This window comes from Varanus komodoensis, unplaced genomic scaffold (genome assembly GCF_004798865.1).
Source record: "Varanus komodoensis strain SLA01 unplaced genomic scaffold, ASM479886v1 scaffold2, whole genome shotgun sequence".
Taxonomy (NCBI): Eukaryota; Metazoa; Chordata; class Lepidosauria; order Squamata; family Varanidae; genus Varanus; species Varanus komodoensis.
Window position 1 is genome coordinate 52546096 of NW_025335568.1, and position 17377 is coordinate 52563472.

A 17377-nucleotide genomic window follows, 5' to 3' on the forward strand; every position below is an offset into this window, starting at 1 on the left:
AAATATGGAGTGGAGAACCACTTCTGCCAGGGTCAATCGAATATGGGGTTGGGCTTCCTGCCTAACACCTTTCAACTCTAGCACATTCCATGCTATGTGCTGTAAACCTAAACTGCCTACATTTGAGGCAGAGATTATGAAGAAGAACTTTAAAATAAATTAATCATCCACCCATCTCCCAGTAACAAAGCCCTCCCAGTCTGGTGCGCTTCCGATGTGTTAGAGTACAACCCCTATCATCTCCAGAAACAGTGGCCATTAATGACATATGATACTCAACGACTTCTGAAGGGCACACAGCATGCTTTTAAATAAGCGGAAGGACTCAAAAGCGACAACAGCCAAATCCAACTTATGCAAGAATCATAGAATAAAAGAGTTGGATGTTGCCTATAAGGCCCCTGGATTTATTAAAAATGCCAAATATATATTTAGCATAAAGCCCTCAATACCCTTTCCTAAGCCTTAGAAGAGGCATTTTGACCCTTTAGAAAGGGGGAAATAACCCAGAATGTAGTACACACCAAATAAGATAGTCAAGGGAAAGAGAAGCAGATTTCAGGGGAAAGCATGGAGAGCCAGATTTGGCCCTATTCCTAGGGCTCTATACTCCTGATTTAGAATACTAAAGTGCTTGTGATAAGGAACAGGTCAGGAATATCTAGCTCAAATCAATGCAGGCTATTTTGTTATTTTTACCAACTTACAAAGGCCATATCATGGTATTAGTCCCCTTCACAAAAACAAAAGCAACTACCACTAAAACTTTTAATCAAGGGCAAGCAGAAGGGACACCCAAGGAAGTGCACAAATGCCACTATTTGGGACTTTGGAAGAAAAAAACCCTGAAAATATCTATAGTTGATCAAAAATATACCTTTGCTCAGGTGAAGCTGACTGGAGCCTTCTATCAGTTAGCTGGATCTGCTGTAAGGAAAGTGATGTGAAAGAAAGAGCATGTCAGCCAGTTAAAGAATTGTGCATCCTGCTCCCACACCCCTGCCACACACACATACACACACGTACACACGATTAATAGTTGGGTTCAAATCATTTTTTCTTTAGAGGTGGTTCACACAACCTCCCTTATATACTCAGAAAACTGCAAGGAAGCAACACAACACACTTGCTGACCGTGCAAATACAGGCTCCTGCTTAACTTCCCACCGGGGCGCATCCAGTTGGTACAGAATGCAGCCACTTGATAACCCCTTTCCTGTATGAGCTGTACTGTTTACTCGTCCATGTTCAAGTTCAATTTAAAGTGCTCGTGGAAACATATAATCCAAAGGCCTGTTTTCACCCCATCAGCGTTCCTATATTTTCATATCAGCAAAAAATGCTCTCACCTGTGAGAGTGGTTAGTTGGACAACCATACAAGTGAGGGCCTTTCCTGCAATGCTCCTCCCCACTTCTGGAATAAGTTGCCATCAGGGCTCTCCCAAGACCCTTCTCTGAAGCCTTTCAAGGCCCTGCAAATGTAGTATTTTACCCTGGCCTATGCTTGATATGTGTTTTAGCATTTTAATTACTATTTCTATTATGGGTTTATTGTCTGTTAACACAAACTGATACTTCTATCTAGTGTTCCTCCATAAAGGCAATTAAAATTCCCCTTCATGTAGAGGAGATTGAAGCACATATGGCCCATTCTCAACATGAGAGATGGACATCTGAACACTAGTTGCATTCCCACAACACAGCAAACAACCCTGCATGGTTAACATGGTTCACAATTTTTTACTATGATCTACCTGACAGATCTGCAAAGAGATCAAACCAGTCAATCTTACAGGAAATCAACCCTGACTGCTCTTTAGAAGGCCTGATACTGAAGATGAAGCTCAAATACTTGGGCCACCTAAGGAGAAGGAACAACTCATTAGAGAAACTTGAATGCTGGGAACGATAGATGGCAAAAGTCTATCTATCTATAGATGGCAAAAGAATGATAGATGGCAAAAGAAGGGGATGCGGAGTTGAGGTAGCTGGATGGAGTCACTGGGGCAGTGGGTGTGAGCTTGGGTGGACTCTGAGGATGGTGAAAGGACAGGAGAGCCTGGAGGAATGTTGTCCATGGGGTTGTGATGCACCAGGCATGACTTTGTGACTAAACAAACAAAAACCTCACAGATTATCAAGTGGTTTCTACCTTACTGTTGTTTCCACCCTCCCTGCTCAGTTCTCCCACTGTTGGCATGAATCCCATCAGGCAATGTGCCTGAAATTCAATCCTAAGATGCACCTCTCCCTGCATGTGTCACCTGCTGTTTTCTCACTGTTCTGCATGTAAAAGCTGCATGGCTCGAGTAGCTCCTGCACTTACCACTCTTTCCAGAGGACTCTGTGGTGGCTGTGCACCAGGACTGTGGAAAGTATGATCCCGGCTTCATACAACATGACAAGCCATGGTGGTATGGGGAAATCACAGAACCAACCATTGTTCTTAATATGATTTTTAAAGTGCAAACTTACAATGGTGAAATACCACAACTGGGTTACGACAACACAACAGATCAACAATATAAAAAAAAAACTTCCATGGTTTGTGTTGTCTGAACTCACCATCATTTTCACTAGAATTACACATAAGTAACAACCTGAATATGGAGTTATAGAAGCAGGGCCATGTTATTAGATGCTTTTTCAATGGCAATCAATGTAAAGGGGAAGGGGCAGAGAGAAGAGGATGTTCAGTGGCCACCACTTCCAAAACTCTGGTAGCCACTGGCCAGGCTGAAAGTATATATGGAGGCACAGTCTGTTTCATGCTGCATTTTTTATTTCCTTCTTCCCCTTCATTGCTTCCAAGGGCAGAGAAGAAATTTATTAAACCAGCTCCAGGCTGACATGAGGGTGGTGATCCTGGAGCTGCCAGAGATAATGAAGGGGTTTGGAATGAAACATTTTGGGCTTATTCCTGCCTAGCTCCACCATAGGGAGCATAAACTGGCGGGGGGGGGGGATCTAACAATGGTAACCTACAGAATAACTGTTGAGCATTCCTAGTGGTTATGGAAGACATAAGATAGATGGAAGGAGGAATGACGCATTCTAGAGCAGGACAGGTACAGCAACACTTCACACTCCCATGTTGTGTTGCAGGTTTCATTGGTCAAAGTCTATGGGAGAAATAAAAGCATGCACATTGTGATACAATGTGAGGGTAGACAATGGTGCCATTTTTCAGTGAAATCCTAAGCGAAAAATGATCCATCAGTAACTAGAAGGCAAGGTAGAAAGGCTGGTTTCTACCTTCAGATTCGTTTTGACACTGGACAATACTGAAAAAACTAACCATCTCAGGTTTGAACTACTTTAGCCCATTTTGCTGCCTGTGCTGATCAGGTCTATATAAGCTGCAATCTGGAATAAACTGAGAAAAAGCAAAACCTGCTGAGCCCCTGAACAAACCAGGTCCAATCTTGAGACTGCTTTTCAGTGGGAGCAAAATACTATCCCCTCCCCTAGCAGATGGTGTGGCCTGCACTGATAAAGATTCTATGCTGGCAATAGTCTATGGGAGAACACATCATCTGCATAGTCTAAATGCAGAACACATCATCTTCCTCATGGGCTTCCTACAATATATAGGTCTTCCACCCATATACAGGCTATTCATCATTGTAGTTTAATATCCACTGGGTTGTATCCTACCTTAGCCTAACAGAAGTCCTGCTCATTTCACTGGGCCTAAGTAGGACAAATACTTCATACAGCCCATTGTCTATATCCAATATCCAGAGGCTGTTGGGTCAGTAGTAAATGTTCAGACCTTACAAATGCTGATTCAGAAGACCATTGCACCAGTGGAGTCATCCATTCCTTTTGTCAGCCTGAAAGAACACCACTTCAGTGGAGAAAGCTAGTTTGATTTCAGTATCACTTCCTCAGCTTTCCAAAAGTAAGCCACAAAGAAGGTATTACCTACCTGAGGCCATACTGCACTGGGAGATAATTGCTGAGGTCCTTTGTTATTCATGTGGATACTTGCTGAAGATATAAGTGGTTGATGAGGGACACTGCTCCCAGCAGAATTCATGTCCTGCTGCGCTGAGCCTTCAGTCCCCTCTGCATTGGAAAGTCCAAGATGCGAATCCAGCAATGCCCGGGCCTTGTTGTCACTCTGATAATGGTCTGGCTGAGTGGCATCTCCAGGCGGTGGCTGCTGATGCAAAAGACCGGGTGAATAGAGATGTCTAAATGACTGCTGTTGATCTTGAAAGAAGTACTGAGGAACTGCTCCCAACTGTATCAGCTGCACAGAATGGCCCCTATCTTGGGAGTACTGGTGTGCCTCATGCAGAGACTTCTGATCAGGTTCTCTGTGATAGGGAGGAAGTTGCATCTGTATTTGCTGCTGCTGCTGCAAGTCTTGCATCATAGGCTGTATTGGATAATACTGAGATGTTTGCACTGGACATGTTCGCTGCTGCTGCTGCTGCATCTCATGCACCAACAGTCTGTGCTGTCCCTGGTGGGGGGACGGCTGCTGCAGATAGAACTGATCCTGCTGTAGCTGCTGCGGCAGCAAGTGCTGAGAATGCATTTGCTGCAAATGAGCCTGCCCTTGGTGCATCACAGGGTGCATGTGTAAATGGGCTAAATGCTGCTGGTTGTCGTAATACAGAGGCTGTTGGTGCTGCATCAAGTGCATTTGCGGCTTCGGCTGCTGTGCACTTGCAAACTCCTGATGGACCTGTGGTGGCACCTGCTGGTATCTCTGTAGAGGCTGTTGCTCAACAGCTGACTTCTGGGACAGCAACTGACGAAGTGCACTGTCACCAGTGTTTTCCACTGCAGAAGGCTGAGATGGAACAATCTGAGACACGTTGTTGACTTGAATTCTTAAGTTCTGGTTAGCAAAGACTTGAGCAAAAGAGTCTAATTTATGCAACACCCCACTGGTCAGTTTCTGTGTCCTGATGTCATTGGCTTGGGAACAGAGAGGGTCATATCCATCAGATGCTTCTCCTTGCCCTGCTGTGCTCCACATGACATTCTGGTTGTTCCTCACTGGCATGTGGTTGCCAGAACTCAAATGAGCCCAGCCTGTCTGCCTAGGACAATCCATCACCCCAAGAGTTTTGGCTCCAGCATTCAAAGGTATGTTTTCTGTAGTATCATGAGGGAATGAGGGGGTGAGGGGAGACTCCTGGGATGCATCCATGGGTGACGTTCCAAAGGTGTGGTTTAAAGGGGTAAGCGAATTCAGGTGTTGCTGCTGCTGGTAATACAAGTTGTCGTTGTTGTTAATGATGTGGTTCATTTTGTACATTTGTTGATCTCCCATTTTCAGCACTGTTTAGTTCATCAACAACCATTAAAAATTAAACAAACAAACATACATACACACAAGAACACTAATCCCTGAGATGTCTGAAGCACACAATAACCGAATGTTCTGAAGTTATGTTTATTCATTCAGCTGGTCCTCTTGCACTACAGAACTGAATTCTTTCTGGATGGTTGTTCCACTGTCAGGCTGTGGTTGTTCAATCTCTTCATGAAAAGGAGGAAGTGTTAAGACTTCAAACAAGGCAATATCCTTGGCATGTTCAGGGCACCTGGGAAGGAAAAGGGAAAAGATGTAAATGTTACTGATCTGCATACTTTTCTCAGTTTCCTTTGAATAGAGCTGCCTCTAACAAGATTTTTTTAACAAAGCATAGAATCATGGAATAAAAGAGTTGGAAGGGGCCAGAGGGCCATCGGGTCCAACCCCCTGCTTAGTGCAAGACTCCAGGTTAAACCATCCCACTGGTCCTATTGAGTTCAGTCAGACATGCCTTGCTCATGAAGAGCTTCCAGTTGGTTCAAACAAATTTGCAGGCACAGGAGACAGGCCATTTTCTGTGGAGGCTCCATAACTCTGAAACTTGCACCCTGAAGAGGTGCATTTGGCTTTCATCCCTTTTTCTTTCAGATGAGCTTTAAATACTCTTTTACTTCCATCCACTTCTGGGTGATGTGAGAACTGTTGCTTTTTAAATTAACCCTACCGTGATTTTTGCAGTCCCTTTTAGTTGTTATAGATTTATATATTGATGTTATTTTAAACATACATTTTTATTTAAGTTGTTTTGTGAAAACCAGCATGGAAGTTCCAAAAATAAGTTAAAGTTTTCTTCTGCCATTTTTCCCTTGCTCTAAATACTACTACTGAGACAGCCAGTAACCCATTACATTGTATAGCTCTGAATAAGCAGAGTACATATTCCACAAATTGGTGATATCTCTAAAAGCAAGACTACATGGCACAGCAACCCATCCTACAAATAGGCTATGCAAGTGTTCGTTTTTCATGGTACAATCTAAAGTGTTTCCAACAGATGGTTGGGCTTCCCACAGATTGTTTACTCCCGGCCACCCCCCAGTACTGGTTGATATCCCAGGGTCCTATGTGGCAGAATTCATCTTGTCCTCTCTTCCTGCTCCAACTGCAACCCCATTGTCATTTATGTATTTGGAGAGAGCCTGAAAACGGCACTTTGAACTGACAGTCCCAGGTCATAGCTTGTTACCACGAATAACCCTTGAAGAAAATCTACGTCGGAATTTGAACTGCGGATTGTTTCCCAGGGTTTGTTATCTCAGCAAGGTTCAAACAATGTGATAACCCATCTTTCAACAACAACCCATCGTTCAACAGCTACCCAGACTCAATGCATACTCAGCCAGTGAGGGCAATTTGTTATCTGAACCCAGCTGCATTCTAGCTGTTGCCAGCCTGAAAACAGCTCTCCCTTCGGTATGATGATGCAGACACATATGAACACAGCAAACCCGGGCATGCCTAATTCCAGAACCAAGGACAGGGAGCCACTGTTTGCCTTATCAGATGGTCCATGGGGTACAGTGGAAGGATGCTAAGCAGCAGGAACCTCATTCTGCCCACTGAGGAAGAACTCAACTCTATTTTTTTCTGATTGGAAACTGAGGCATAGATATGGCTCTAAACCAGGGATTCTCAAACTTTTTCACCAGGGGGCCAGTTGAAAGGTGCCAGTGCTGGGCATGGGCCAGAAAGGTGGTGCTGGTGGTGCGCACGGGCCAACGAGGGGGTAGGGGTGGTGCGTGCAGGCGCTTGCACTGAGGCGTGGCGGGGTGCAGCGCAGGCAGGTGCACACGCAGCAAGGGGAAGCGAGGCAAGGCAGGGAAGCGAGGCAAGACGAGGCAGCGGCTTGCTCGCCTGGAGGTTGTTTTCCCTGAGCGAGCAAACCGCTGCCTCCCCGTGCATGGGGCAAGGTGGGTGGTGGCGGGCGCGCCTGCGGCGGGTCCAAATGGACATGGCAGGCCAGATAAATTGTTATTATTTATTTATTTATTAAAACATTTCTATGCTGCCCCTTGCCGAAGCCTCGCATGGCGGGCTGTATCCGGCCCTTGGACCATAGTTTGAGGACCCATGCTCTAAACTATCAGATGTGCTAAATCAGTATCTTGGATCGAGAATGGATCGAGTCAATTGGTATTCAAATTTATGAATGGAGTTCCACACCTCCTAAAGGCTCACATTCACCAGTTTTGTCCACAGATGCCCAGTGGTCTTAGTGGTACGGAGTACCCTCCATCCGTGAAAGCTAAGGTGTCATCCTGGAGTAAGGATAGCCTGGTCATCAGCTTTTAGGTTCTAGTGCTTTCCAAATTAACCAAATTAGAATATCTGGAAACTGCAGCTAATTTGAAGTACGGTTGCTAACTGGAGATAGTTAAGTAGAAATCATCTCTTAAACCAGGCTGGAGCTGCCAGTAAGTTCTAAGCACAATTCAGAGGGCTAATGCTCACCCTTAAGGTCCTTTACAACTTTGGACCAAAATGCCCACAGCAAGACAAATCTGTCTCTTCACACTGGTCATCCTCAAATGCCTTCCTCTGGGTGCCTCTTCCACCTGCAATGATATGGATGGCTACTGGGAAAAGGCCTTGCAATCTCCAAGGCAAAGAATATTTCCCACATTTTAATCCCAATGGGGATTTTTTAAAAAGTCCCATAGGGGCACATACATTCAGAGGAGTATTAGTGTGTTTAAAAGTGAAATCAGGATGGGAAGGATTAACACCCTCTAAGAAGAGATAAGGCCACATACTGCTAGCTATAGATCTCAAGTCTACCTTCCCAACTTCTCAGCCTGCCCTTGCATCCTCACTGTACTCTTCTATCCACAAGCAGGCACAGAGGGATCAAGGGGGCTGCAATGTAAGTGCACTGGGCCTCAGCCAGCCTTGGATGAGTTGCCAAAATCTCTCCACTACTCCTTTCTGCAATATGACCCAACAATCCAAATGAGTGTCCATCAGGCCCAAATGGAAAGCTTCTATCTTTAAGTTTCTTTTGGGGTAGGGGAGTGCCTCAAACAATTCCCAGCCTGGTTCTGAAATGCCTCCCATCATAAGCAGCAAGAACATCTTAACAACACACAAACTCAAAAAGGTATTTTCTTGCTGAAGGAAGGCTCACTTGGAGAACTTTTGATTAAAAAAGTTACAGCACTAAAAATGGGATTGTGCTGATGGACAGAGCAAAAAAGAAACGGTTTTTAATATCTTCTCCACTTATTAATTTTTGGGGAAGATATTGCTCATCAACTCAAGAGAACCATTATGAAAACCAAAATAAGAGGCTGCTTTTTGTTTTTGTTTTTAAGGGGTAAATAAAGCACAACAGTCTCTGTAATTAAGTACAGAGTGTCAGGTTCTTGTTTTTAATAAACACTACCATTATTGTAAAATAGGAGGACTATATTAATTTTTAACTAATTGCATTTATTCAATTTAGTGCAAAAGAGAGACTTTCTTGAGGCCGTAATTATTCCCAGAGAAATCAAGCAATTCTCCTCTCCTCTGTCTATTATCTTTTTGCTAAGTTGCTTTAGTAATTTTTTCAAGATACTTCAACTCATTCTCATGGCTGAGAGTGATAAATCAGGGACACTGCTTCAAAATGCTGAATATAATAGAGGTTCATAAAATTATGCTTGGAGTAAAGCGAGCACAAGGAGGAACATACAACAAGTTTTTATGCCCAGTTAGCAGTCCAAACAGGAGCCCATCGAGCTCAGTCTATGCCAGGGACAGAGAATCTGAGGCCAGAATTTTGTGTTTTCTCAGAAAGGCATGGTGCCTTTCCTCGACTACCAATTCCTTAGTAGCTTCCCAGCTTTTGCACAATTTCCCCCATTCTAAAAGGCTAAACTGTCTCCCCTAGGGCTTAACAAGAACTTTAAACCACAATATGCTAGTAGTCCTGGTATTTTTAGTTCTGCCCCTTTGGTCTTCCTGCCCAGCCACCTCTGAAATGCAATTACTGAGAGTGCCTCCAAAACTTCATTCAGTTTGTGGGTTGAAAAAGGTTTCCCATTCCTGGTTTAAACTATCTGGCAGTGGTTTTGTTGGGGAGCAAGTTTAGTCTATATTCCAGTTAGGTCCCAAAAGCACCCATTTATTTTCTCCCATATGGGTGAGTAAATGGCATTCACTGCTATGAACAAACATACAATGCTTGTCAATGACTGTCCATGTAGAAGGAAAACATGATCATCCTGATACTTGGGCAGGTTGGTCCTTACTGGCCACATTTCTACAATGGAGGCAAGTAACATGTATCCCTTTGGGAGGCCTTTCAATAGGAACATAGGGAGCTGCTTTATACCAAGTCAAACCACTGCTTCATCCAGCTCAGTACTTTCTATACCAACTGTTCCAAACATGGTGCCTTCCAGAAGTTGTAAGCTTCAACTTAAAACAACCATAGCCAATGGTTTTGAATTCTGGAAGTTGTAATCTAAAACATCTGCAGGGCTTCAGGTTGGGGAAGGCCAGCCCATACTGCTTGGCAACCAATTTCAAGTTTTTCAAGCAGAGATGGTTGTGATAACTGGAGTTGGCAGGGATTCTGCTCTGCATGCAGGAAGTCCCAGGTTGAATTCTGAAGGTGGGGAAGGCTGCCTTAACCCATCAATCACTATTGTAAGCCATTATCGTTCAACAACATCAGGGATGGTGGCATATAACCCCACCAAGCAGATATTCTCTGAAAAATCAAGGAATTGACCTTGGAGCAAAGGAAAACACAAAACAAAGCCTTGATTTGTTTAGCACAGATGTCTAGACTACTTCAAACATCATTAAGAAACATTTGCTATGTCATAATCACAGGCCCAAGTCGTTTTATATGTTTTAATGCTTCTTGCATTTATAAAATCTTCTATTTCTAGCATGAAAAAGCAGCATCCTAAATCTAACTGTAAACCTTTGGCATTTAAGCACACAGAATTTGCACAGAATTCTCTGGATATTATCACAGCTGGAAATACTGGCATGCTGCCATGTTCATAAAACCCTAGTTAGGGTTTTTTTTTTTTAAAGTCTGGATTTTTAGGATCTGCAAGCTAGCCCTAACATTTGAAGCCATATTCTAAATCAATTAATGTTTCTGTACTGTCTTTAAGGACAGTTCCTTTTATAACACACTGTAGTTACTAAATGGGCAATATTTTGGAGAGCCAGTGTGGCATACTGGTCAAAGTGCCAGACTAAGAAGTTGAGAGAGCCAGGATCTAGGCCCTGTTCAGCCATGACGTGCAGAGACAACTTTAGTCAGTCATTGACTCTCAGCCAAACCTACCTTGTAGGGTTGTTATGAGCATAAACTGAGAAGGCAGAAAACTATGTGAGCCACCTGGCTTCCTTGCAAGAAGAAAAAAGCAGTATATAAATATCATCATCACCACCACCACCACAGAATGACCAAAGAAAATAGAATACCACTTCTTGTTACCAACAGTTTGCAGCAAAGACAACTTAAACATATCATTGATCATCTATGGCCCGTCTTTACCTATTATACTTTTTATTATATTTATATCCCGCTTTGCTTTCCACCTAGGAACATAAAGTGGCTTACAAAATCTTCCTCCTCCCAATTTATTATCGAAGTAATTCTGCAAGGTAGGTTGCACAAACAGTCTCTAACTGACCCCAAATCAGCCACAGGGCTTCATGGCTGAGCACAGACTTTGATCCAGAGTTCTCCCAGGTTCCAATACAACACACTACTGGTTCACAAGCTAGCCCTAACATTTGCAGCCATATTCTAAATTGATTAACATTTAGGAACTGTCTTTAAGGAAATAAAGGTTTTCATAAAGGGTAAGAAACAGCAAGGAAGAGCATCATGCTTGATATTCCTCCTTCTTAGACTCAGTGAAAAAGAATGGCTATGTCTTGGAGATGGAGTATGAACAGTGGTCAGGTTCAGAAACAAGAGTAACACCACTTTTCCACTCTAATGGGCCACACATGAAGAAGTGCTCCATGTACTCTATTAGGCACTGGTGTAGAACAGCCTTCTGACACCTGAAGCTCTCCAGATCTGCTGAATAGAATTCCTATATTCTCCAACCAGTATGGTCACTGCCCATGCTGCCAAGGGCTGGTGTACAGCTACAAGATTCACAAGAACCGGATCACACCATCCCACAAAGCATTCTGAGCACAGCAAATGCATTTTCTTAAGATAACAGAAAAAATCACACATAGCATTCTAAACTTTGTTCTCAAGAGCTGTTCTTCCTCTTCCAAAGAGGAATGATGTGGTTTTATAGGGATTATTTTTCAGATAATGTTTTTATACCTGGACAGTTGCAGGATTTATTTTGAGCAAGTTCTCAATATTATGCCAAAGAATATATTCATGGTATCCGGCTAAGCAGAACATGTGGTGCAGACTATCTCTTCTCGCTAGGGCAGATAGGACTGGGACAAACAGACTGCACACACACATGCATGTATCCACCCACACACACACATATGGGTTGGATATGTACAAACGGATAAATAAACTTGAGTAAGAACATGCACACTGAGTTGACAGAACATAGGAGTGCTCTGCTACAGCTACACTGGCTATTCCTAAAGATGGGATTTTCTTTCTCCAGTCGTCTCTCAGATACACACACATGCCAATAACAAAGGGACTAAATTCAGACACAACAGTTAGCCAAAGTTTCTTTCTACAAGAGCAAGCTGTGGTGAGTCTTTCAATTTTAAATGAACCATAGTTTCCCATGTTTCTAAAATCAGGGAATTGTGGTTAAACCATGGTTTGGAAATAAACCAGGATCTGAAACCAAGATTTGATTCTAGTTCTGAGTAGACAAATTTTGGTGGGGTTAAAAAAAATACCCCAAGTTGAGTTGTCATGCAAACTGTTTAGTTTGAAACTGAAAGTGGAGACTCTCTAGCTCCAAAGCAAGAACAAAGAGGAGAAAAAAGAGAAGCCTGTGAGTTCAAAGTTTTCCACAGAACATTCTCATACCAAGTAATCATGGTGTCCTATTACATATGAACAGAGCTACCTCACAGGTTCCTTCTCACATTCTGTCAGAATGAACTGACAGAAAACATAAGCTTTTGTAAACTAGAGCCCAGACAGATACATGAATTATCATCTTTAATTGGAGGACATATATTATACATGGATGTGAAGAAAACAGCTGTAAATAGTGGCCAAACTACACTTTGCCATGACAAACTGCTGTGTGAGAAGGGCTGGGGGGCCACAGGCCAGAGCAGACTGCATCTTGCCTATGAGTCACCACTTCCCTAGCTCTGCTACAGTGATTCAGAAACTATGAATTAGGAAGCCCCCAGTCTGCATCTTGCCTCTGCCAAGAATTCACAAGCTGGAAATCCTGTGAGGTACAATAGGCTGAGAGTCAGTGACTGACCCAAACTCAGCTAGTGAGATTCATGGCCAAGTGAGGACTAGAACCTGGATGTCCTGAGTCTCATTCCTCTATTCTAACCACTATGACAAGCTGGTTCTCTTTACTTTCTCCTTTGTGCCTCTTACCCCTTCTTCTCCCCACCACTTCTCTTTCACATAAAAGTAATTTCATATACTACTTAGTAAAAACACATAATATAAAACTATGGAATGCATGGTAGGAAACTGTGCACAGGTGGTATGACAAACTGGGAGATTTGATAGGCAAAACAATGTTGTGGAATCATGGATAGAGTGATGCTTACCATGTGACCTAGGGTCCTTGTGAAAACAAAACGAGAGGGGAAAATCATGTATGACACTTTAATGAATAAACACAACAAAATAAAGAAAAGAATTGTGCCTTGATTGCAGTGATTTAAGGTCTCCCAACCAAGCCTACAGGTTCCCTGACATTCAGGAGAAAGGTAAATGGAACCTAAATTAAAATATTCTTATTACCAAATCTTTCCCAACATAGTCAAAATAATAGCCACAATGAATTTGGTTCCAAATCAAGTTTAGACTTAGACCTACTGAAAACATGGTAGAAAAAACAGAATGCATGCTTTCAAACATTTGATCAGTGTTTTGTTCTGTTCTGACATTCCTTTATTGAATGAGACAAAGGCCATTTCTACATACATTCCAGTTTTTTCACTTTGAAACTGCATCTCTTACAGAAACAATTTCATTATCAGAACCACAGGCACCCTAGCTCAGAAATGGAGAAGGCCATTTAAAAATAACAATCTGATATGCAATTCCTACTATTTTGCTGGAAGGAAGGCAGACAAATATACATACACACGTGGCATTTTCATCGTCTGTTCAATGCTGTTATCAGCAAATGCCTAAATTACTGACATCTGAATGACTGCTTTCTTTGATTAAAATTAGCTCTTCTGTAACCTGCCAATATATTTGATAATGAGTTGAGAAAAGGCTTTTCAGTGATTGCACCTAGGCTGTGGAACTCCCTCCCTAGAGAAGCCCTTCAGCACCTCAATATTTATTTTTATTTTGTTATCATTGTTGATACCCACGGTTGTCACTTAATGTGGAAAGGAAAGACACACTTGCACAATAAAGAACTCCTATAGTATCACTATATCTTAACAACTGTTTCGAAGGCCAGTGTTCAGCTCCCACCAAATAGGTCAAGTATGGAAATTCCATCTACTTTCCAAGGCCCAAATGGGAGGCTGCAATTTCCACTTCAGTGTTGGACTGCATCAGTGACACTATTTTTTCTTGTCCTATTCCTTTTATCATATTGCTGTTATTTCACCCTTCCATTCACAGAAGGGGTTCCATCTGCTTAGCTAATCTGTAAGGCTGGCTGCTCTGACACCAAAGCTACCAGTAAACTTCATAGCCAAACAAGAGCTTGAAGACTGATCTCCAATGTCTAAGTCCAACACTTATATGCATTAACTTGCCATGCTTTCGATCCTACCTGGTTGAAAGCACCCACCATGGTTTGAAGTCCAAGGGAAATAGATTCTGACCAAATGTGAAGAGAACATTCTTAATGGTGCCAGCTATTTGGCAGTAGAACAAACTGCCCAGGAGGCAGTGGGTTCTCCTTTGCTGTAGGTATTTCAGTAGAGGTTGGATGGTCATCTATTAGGGAAGCTGTAGCTCCATTCTTCAGCATGGAGTCTGCACTAAGCAGGAGGTTGGACTAGATGACATCCAAGCTTCCTTCTGCTTCTATTATAGTAAAGCCCCTGTTTCAGGTGCTTGCCTGGGACTGCAAAAGCAGATGAACTTTTGAGCATCTGATAACCTAATCTACATGGCTGGTGGGCCACATACACCTTGGTATGTCGTACATCATAGCCTGCTATAGACCCTCTCTAGGGTCAATCTGAGACAAAGGACAACTGAATCTTATTTTAATGCTGGAAAGGATGCAGTGTCCTTCACCACACTGGAGAGATGCAGAGTAATTTAGGAGATTCAGTGCAGCTTTGTGGCACACACAGTGCCCTTCAGCATTGTGCCACAACTCAAAAACCCAAAGCACCTCCTGTCTGAGGCCAAACGAAGTGTTAAGTCAACTGGCTTGCTTATTTGGGTGCACAGCAGCTCCTAATCCAAAACAGGACCACTTACACTCAAGTAAGCAAGATGATGCAGTTTTGCTGTGCATGACTAGCAGAATAAAATAGGGCCAGCTCTGCCACTCTCATTAATTAGAAGTATTCTCAAGTAGCTTCTCTTCTAATAATTCTATTTATGAGCTTCAGAAAGGCCTCAGCATTGCTGGAACACTGTTCTTTGTGGTTTCACTGTTTCCTATTTTAAAAAAAGTTACAGCAGTTCCTAGCTAGCTGCAATTTCTTAAAAAAATGCTTTTGGTGGCAGTTTCCTTAGTGATGTAGTATTCTGGATTGGTAAACAGTCTGCTTCCTTTTTTCATGGTAAAATTACCCTGAAGATTAAAAAGTAAATATTCTTCCAATATAGCAGTTGTCCACTATAGCATACAGAAAATGTATTATTCATAGAGTTCCTAGTGGGCTTAATGCTTTAGTATTTTTTATCATTTCTCCTGGAAGCAGTCCTATTGAGTAGACTACTGTATTTTCTAGTTTACAAATGAGAAACTGAGGCTGAAAAATACTGCTTTGCTGAAGAGGGGGCTGGATCTCTGTCAAAATTCCCTGTTCAGGATTCCTTCCCATGGATTAAATCCAGTCTATACCTGGTCACCTGTGGCAGGTAAGAATTATCTCCAGATAACTAGACAAGACCATTTTATAAAAACTGCTTCTGTGAGGCCTTAAATGACTGACGGTATCTAACCTGTTTGCAAGGCTGAATTAAATCAAGCAGGTTCATACTAAGCACATTTAGAAGAAGGCTCTAAACATTTCAGTGACCTACCTTCACAAATAAATGGGCACAGTCCATTCAAAGTTTTCCTGCAAAAAGGCATCTTACTGGTGCTTTTCTTTTTGTTCTACCAACTGAAGTCATTAGTTTATACATTTTCAGGAATGACTGCATATAGAGCAAGTTCACAAATAAGTTTGTAGAGCAATTCTATATGCATCTACACAGAAATAAGCACCACTGAGTTTTACAGAACTTACTTTCAGGGAAGTAAATAAAGGATTGCTTGTTAAATCATCAAAACAGACAGTAGCACTCCACTTCCACAGAAAGCCTAGGAGACTTAAGTTCCGGACTTTTTTTTAAGCTGCGCTTAGCCTGCCTCGCATGCCACATACATTATCCACCAGGCCATTCTTATAAACCATTTACGAGCTGCCTGCCTGAAATTGCTAAACAGTTTCCTGGTACGCCTAGTATGCTGCTTGGCTTGCCAGTTCATAAGCTGTGAAGGCCTGGTCTACCTCAATTCTCTTACTACAGGATTGCATTATTCTAGTAAGGACCCCATCTGTGTGGTGATCTGTCATTATCCCTCAGGGTACAAATTGGTATTACTCTGAATGAAATAAATAACATTACTAAGCTGTAAATGCCAAATAATAAAGGAGAAAATCTGTTTACCAGCACCATGGCAACCATTACAACATTTTGATCCTCTTCCCTCCCACCCTGCCGTCTCTCTTACACACATATACAACAAACAAGGGCACACTGCTCTGTTTACAGATGAATTTATTGTAGTGTTTTCTAGCATTATGGACTAACTTAAGCCCTGAAGAAGAAATAAGGGCTACAGTATTGTAATCAAAATCACACGTGCACAAAATACTGTAAGCAGCTGCATCCAAATGGATTAATGAGAAACTGCATACTAGCCTATTGGTGCTAGAAAGAACAAGGGGATCTGTAAATGTGGACTGGTACATGCTACAAGCATGTTATAGCAGAGTGAACATAAGGAACAGGAATACTGCCCAATCCTTCCTGATGTACCTAGTTTGAGTCTGGTCAACAGCTGGAGGAAAATGAGGGAACTAAATATCCTGAGGCAGCCAGAACCAGTTCATGCTAGAGATAGGGGAACTCATTTTAAAAGATTACTCCATTAAAAAAAAGTTTCCTGAAAGCAACCTGTCCACCTGTATGTCAGAGAAAGAGGTTCAAACGAGCTCATTTTATGTCATGCTAATTTTCTATTTTCAAGGCACTTCTCACACAGGGGAGTGATCCTCCACCTTAGTCCAAGGGTTGAGCCTCAAAACCAGAATCCAAATCTGAGCCCCCAGAGGGTGTTCAGAAGGCCACACACATTTTCCTCAGTCCAACACCAATCATTTAGTAGTACTCAAGTTTCTGCACTGCCCTGGACTTAGTTACTGAAGTTAACTGCTTTAAGCTAAAAATAAATATTAAAAATGCTAGTATGTTGGCAGTTTGAAAAGTCTCTGGAACATCCTCCCACAGAGGTCTCCCTATCTCATTTAGGCTTCTTTTATTCTTCCAGTGTTTTGCCTCTTTGGATTTTTCATTTATTTTTTACTGCTGCAACTTTTTATGAGCTTTGACTGTGATTGCTTTGGTTACCTTGTTTAATTTTCATTATTGCCCAAATGATTTGTTAAATGTTTATTATCCCAGTTGCCTTGGGCATGTATGTGAAAAGTTCAGAGACAAATGGTTTAAATAAATACTTTGGGTT

General features: G+C 42.3%; 1 protein-coding gene across 7 annotated transcripts in view; it reads right to left on the bottom strand.

Moving 5' to 3' along the window:
- TRERF1 (transcriptional regulating factor 1) overlaps positions 1-17377 on the bottom strand; it is an 80643-nt gene that overhangs the window by 21958 nt on the left and 41308 nt on the right. For 3 of the 7 annotated variants that reach the window (XM_044428629.1, XM_044428635.1, XM_044428630.1), the window contains exons 2-3: positions 3933-5568; positions 878-924 (exon numbers count right to left, since the gene is read on the bottom strand). In XM_044428629.1, the coding sequence (XP_044284564.1) occupies positions 878-924; positions 3933-5294 (1409 nt within the window). In that variant the 5' untranslated portion in view covers positions 5295-5568. Of the gene's footprint in view, positions 1-877; positions 928-3932; positions 5569-7790; positions 7814-17377 lie in introns of those variants that run through there. The other 4 variants (XM_044428633.1, XM_044428634.1, XM_044428632.1 and 1 more) reach the window with 2 other exon arrangements.